The following is a 5,445-nucleotide window of genomic DNA, read 5'->3' as shown; positions in this document are numbered from 1 at the left end:
AGTGCAAAAAAATATGCATGTTTCACAGACAGTGACGTTTGTTCTTGTGTGTAATTTTATTTATTTAAAAAGTGATTAATTTAATAAATAATTATAGGGTAATGCTGACTTGTGTCCATAGGGGCACAAGTTAAGAACTAAATAAATAAATATTATTTTGGGAGTTATGTATTGGTTATATTAAAAATATAAAATTTAATTTTTTAATTGTTATTTTCAATACAAATTTTTTATAAATGAGTTTCTTAACATGTGCCCCTAGGATACAAGTTAGCATTATCCATAATTTTAAAATATAATTATTTTGATATTTAATTTTAAAATAATGATTATTTTAAAAACAAATTCCGAGAATCTTCTACTTATCATAAAAAAATTACTATGCGTGTGATAAAATGGTTATTTAAAAAAATGTATGATAAAAGTTGAAATGATAAAAAAAAATTAACACATCACTCTTTAGTTTAAATTTTTCAAATTGAGTTATTTTCGTTGTCATAAATCCACACTAGCCGCTACTCCAAAGTTCAAATTTCTGAAACAGAAAACGCTCTCACTCTTTCCGTCAAACCACTTTCACGGCGGAATAAGCAACGTTCATCGCCGATTAACCTCGATGAACTCCGATTCAGATTCTTCTCTAAGAAACAACGATGTCAATGATCGACGCCTCAGCATCATCGACTTTCTATCCGCCGATGATTCGCTTCTCGATCCCGTTTCTTCCAATCACCAAAATTCAGGTCACATTTCCCTAATTTTTCACTTCGTATTTCGAGATCAGATGAATCTTGTTCAAATTGAAACTCAAAGTTTCGTTGTCTTTGTTTTTTTTTCAGAAAACGAAGCTTGGTACACTCCGAATTCAAATAAATTCGAAGACGCTGCTACCAAAATTGAACAGTGGGAGGATGAACCTCAAACTTCTGAGAAAAAGACCATGAGAAACCCTAAATGCAATTTGCGCAAGAGTTTAGCTTGGGACAGTGCTTTTTTCACTAGTGCTGGTATATTTTTATTTAAATTTAAATTTAAAATTATTGAATTAGGATTTTGAATATTGTGGTTTGTATTTGAATTTTGAATGGTGTTTATGTTTAGGGGTTCTGGATCCTGATGAGTTGTCTAGTATAATTGAGGGTGTTGAGAAGGAAAATTTACCGAGGATTGAAGAGGATGTATACAAATCATGTGACTCTGTTTCGACGTTAGGGAGTGATAGTTTAACCTTTGAAAGTGTTGATTTGGAGGGTGATTTGTTTGAGGATGTTAGAGCTTCGATTCAGAAATCTAGCCGTAAGTCCAACCTTGCAACTGCACCAACTAGAATGTCCTCTGCCTCTGGGCTACCGGGATTACAAACTCGTGAGTCTTTGTTTTAACTCTGCATGTTTAAAATAGATTGTGTGCTGATTGGTCCTTAATTAGTTCAATTGATGGTTATTTGATGTTTTGTTTTTCAGCATCCAGAAAAGTTAGTGTGGTTACTCGCAACAAGGTAACTTACATTAATGATAGTTACTAGAATATTTTTGTCGTATTCGCATGTGTACTTGCATTTTATTCTTATTGCAACAATAATATTTTATGTTACCGAGTGAGATTGGTTACATTGATCAAAATATGACACAATGTCCTATGATCGTAGCCTATTGAGCTGGTTCAGCTGTGGATAGTTTTCTTCTTTCAAAACTTAGGCTATAATTCCACCTTTGGAACCTTGACTTGGAGGAATACATAGTTGTTTGTCATAGACTGAAATTGTGTAGCCTAATTGGCTTCCATTTTGCTAAACAAAAAAAATCATGTCGCCAATAACTCTCTGTTGATTTTAGATAAAAGCCCCACCAACTCCCAGGAATCCAACAACACCAGTTGTGAGAGGAATTGGGAAGGCTACCAACAAGAATACTTTTACACAAATTTCACAGGTATGCAACTAAATTAAACTGCTGAAGAGAACTAGTGTCATTTCTAGTTGTACTAAACCACAACTTTCTTATTTTGAGAAAGCCTCTTGCTGCAAGGAGGGAATCATCTATTTCAAAACTATCAAAGTTACCAGCAAAGCCTATTGCAAGTTCCACTATTTCCGCCAAGAGAGCATCACTAAGCGGTCTGCATGCCAAAGGTGAAAAGGACAGAGCAAAACACATAATTGGTGGTTAAAACTTGCATTAGCATGTTTACTTTTTTTTTTCTTCTCATTTTGGCATAACCTTTTTTGAGTTATAGTAAATGTAAACTCATTTTTATTTGACCTCTACAGATAGAGTCATCTCAATGTCAAAAGCATCTGTTATTGGAGGTTCACGGGGTACAGAGCCTAAGCCCACAATATTATCCAAATCAACTTCTGGTCAGTCAGTATCAACCAAGGCAAAATCAGTATCTTCCACATCTTCTGGTAGCAATTTATCTGCTAATATTGCTAAATCTCCATTTAATTCTGCAAGAAGAAAAGTTATTGCGGGAAATTCAAAGCCTCCCTCATCTCGCCCTCCAGTCAGAACACCGTCAGGTTTTGCTTCAAGAAATAAAATTGAATCTGTGAATTCTAGTCTCTCAAGCTTGATATCTGCCAACAAGCTTTCTTCTAGTATTTCCCCAGCTAGCTCTGTTAGTGATTGGTCTTCAGAGGCATCCATAACAGCTTCAGTGCCTAAACACATGTGTGATAGTTCAAGGTCCAGCATTGATAGTTGTTCTAGCAGTTATTCTCAGATTCTGCATAGTGATTTGAGCTTAGAAGGGCGGGAGGCTCAGCGCTCTGGAATTATCAGTCCAACTGCAAGGACTGCTTCTGTGGCAGCAGTTATTCCCTCAGCTCTTGCAAAACCTTCAGGCCTGCGACTGCCTTCACCAAAGATTGGTTTCTTTGATGGGGTGAGTTTTCTGCTTTCTTTATATTTGATATAATCATAAAGTTTGAGAGTGCATCTTTTTTGAGAAATTGCATCATTATGACTTTGGTCACACATTTTGAAAGTCATGTATTGGTTTTTTTTGGTGTAATACGTGTTTCTGTAAGCTAAGACTTTTTTATTTTACAATTTATATCTTCATCTCTTTACTACGCATTTGTTGAAACAGTCTCATAATGTTATGCAGGTGAAATCCTCAGTGCGCACTCCACGTGGGGGAGCACAACCACACTCTTCTGCTGTGCTTCAAGGCTTGCTAAATCATGGAGCAAGAAGTCCAAGTGAAGGGCAAAACAAAGCAAAGCTTGGAAACCTGCAAGCAGTGAGATCTATCACACCAATTGGAAACAAAAAAGTTGATAACCAGAAAAATCCTCACCCAAGTCATTTTGATGAATCATTAGATATTGCAATTAAGGCAGGTAGTGCAGAGCAAAATATCAAAACCTCTACTGAAATGCTCAAGGGTGCTTTGAAAAATGTTGAATATACATCACTTTCGCATGAAATAGAGAACACTAATCATGATTTGCGTACACTCACCCGTGTCAATCACCAGGAAAATGTTTATCCTGATAATCAAATTGATTGTTTGATCAAACAAGTTGGACTCATGGATATAAATTCCACGACACAGCAAAAGATCAATGGAAATTCTCTTTCTTTTTGTGAGACTGATGTCAGCTTCCAAGATAAATCCAATGGTATGGAGTTATCAAAGCACAGGGAGTTTTTTAATCATCCTAAAAACCAGGAATTATTGAAGGGTTCTTCTACTCCAGGTCTATGTGTCGCCCCAACCAGCGTTGATCTGGCAACTTCGGCAAGGAGACCCTTTTCAGCAAAAGATTCATTTTTCAACATGGATTACCCAGTTTTCACAGAACCATCAATTTCAGAGGTAAAACTGACCAATATACTTGATTCTGAAAGCCGCATTACGAAAGATGGCATCTGAGATGCTATGATCGAGTTGAAATACTTAATTTTTCAGTTTGCTGCTTTGTGCTAAAAGTGAAACTGTAGAAGTCTTGATCTTGATGTACTGTGTTAGATTACTAATACCAAGTCTTTAAGTACTTGTTCTACCGTTTATTTCTACTTGACAGCATCTCTTTTTTTCAAGGGTTCATTGTCATGAATCCTTTTTAGACTATATTTTGAACGAGAAAGGTATTTCGTATCTTACTTCATTTTCTTACCATTTAAGTATTTAAATGCATGATATGCTATTATTTTCTTTGGCATTTTGTTTAATCCTATGCAGCTTATTTAACTTCAAATGGTGCCTTGATTTTGGCTTTACATTAAGCGTTCAAAGATTGATCTTGTGTTTGATTATAATATTTTTAATTGACTATTCATATCATTTGAGTCTTGTTTCGTCAAAAAAATTATCAAATATTAACGTAGGAAAATAATCAAATATGAAAATAAACCGATGATCCAATGTAAAATATCAAAAAATGTCTTCATATACCTTTCATATGACTTTCAATGAGAACTTTATAGTTGATAACATACTCTGTTGGCAAAAAATATACCACCATCCTAAGACAATTATTAGAGAAGAAGCCATTGGTGGTAGATAATGTGCATTTGATGATGAATATGTCAATGTTGATTAAGAAAAGTTCACCACGGCATAAGACATAACTAATGTTTTGTGGTAAATGGAAGTATGTACTTATCGCAAGAAAAAAAAATGTAAGTGTTAGTATTTATTTACAATTGTTGAAGATAGGGTCATACCTAAGGTAAATAAATAACATCTATGCAAATACTACTTAGATAATATTGTGAAATACTTAAAAAAAAAAACAATATCTAGATTTTTAGACCTGATTTGTTTAGGGTCTATCATTGAAAATCTCTCTTAATAAATATAAACAAATATAATTTTAAGGATTAACTTTAAAATTTATTTATTTTCATCGCAAATGAGATAATAATTGAAAGTTGTCTTCTAATAAATTTAAATGGTATAATATATTGTGAAGAAGAGAAAGACATTGATATAGAAACTCCTTTAAGCTTATTATATTTTTTATTTATTTATTTTTTATCATATATCAATATATTGTCAAAAAAATCAATGACATTTATTTAAACTCCTTTAAGCTTATTATACTTTTTTGCAGCCGCTTTTCAATTTCCATTAGTAATAGTTGTTGGACATTTTCATCTATGAATGATAATTCTATAATTATGTATGAAAACTATGTCAACTATAGGAATGATATAGTGCACTTTAAATCAAGATTAAACTTGTCCAAAATAAACGTTGTTGATATTAATATTTGAATGAAAAGAAAATGGAATATATAATTAACCTAGGTTATTTGAAAATTTTCTTTGTTCATAAAGAACTACATCCGATAAGTATTTTTATGAACTTCTTCAAACATGTTCAGGTCGATTCATTGAAGCTGATAATAACATGGTAACAAATAGTTTGTGCAAGAATAAACCGAAACCCCAATTATATGCATCTTTTATTGCATCAATAAACTCATGATTA

General features: G+C 33.2%; 1 protein-coding gene across 2 annotated transcripts; it reads left to right on the top strand.

The window, feature by feature from the left end:
- Window positions 1–484: 484 nt before the first annotated feature.
- On the top strand, window positions 485–4,128 carry LOC127125849 (flocculation protein FLO11). 2 transcript variants are annotated; one of them, XM_051054688.1, is made up of 8 exons: window positions 485–743; window positions 840–1,007; window positions 1,102–1,365; window positions 1,464–1,498; window positions 1,836–1,931; window positions 2,014–2,161; window positions 2,270–2,886; window positions 3,112–4,128. In XM_051054688.1, exons 1-8 carry the CDS (start codon window positions 617–619, stop codon window positions 3,880–3,882), a joined length of 2,226 nt encoding a protein of 741 aa, XP_050910645.1. In that variant the 5' UTR covers window positions 485–616; the 3' UTR covers window positions 3,883–4,128. The 2 variants fall into 2 exon arrangements, with proteins under 2 accessions (XP_050910645.1, XP_050910646.1); XM_051054689.1 differs by having other exon boundaries at window positions 486–743; window positions 2,014–2,131.
- Window positions 4,129–5,445: the final 1,317 nt, after the last annotated feature.

Source organism: Lathyrus oleraceus, chromosome 3 (assembly GCF_024323335.1).
Source record: "Lathyrus oleraceus cultivar Zhongwan6 chromosome 3, CAAS_Psat_ZW6_1.0, whole genome shotgun sequence".
Classification (NCBI taxonomy): domain Eukaryota; kingdom Viridiplantae; phylum Streptophyta; class Magnoliopsida; order Fabales; family Fabaceae; genus Lathyrus; species Lathyrus oleraceus.
This window is presented reverse-complemented; position numbering and strand designations above follow the sequence as displayed.

Coding starts and splice junctions, on each gene's coding strand:
- LOC127125849 (XM_051054688.1), top strand. CDS start 617: ATGAACTCCGATTCAGATTCTTCTCTAAGAAACAACGATGTCAATGAT. Junction 744..839: donor TTCCAATCACCAAAATTCAG/GTCACATTTCCC, acceptor TTTTTTTTTCAG/AAAACGAAGCTTGGTACACT. Junction 2,162..2,269: donor CAGAGCAAAACACATAATTG/GTGGTTAAAACT, acceptor TGACCTCTACAG/ATAGAGTCATCTCAATGTCA.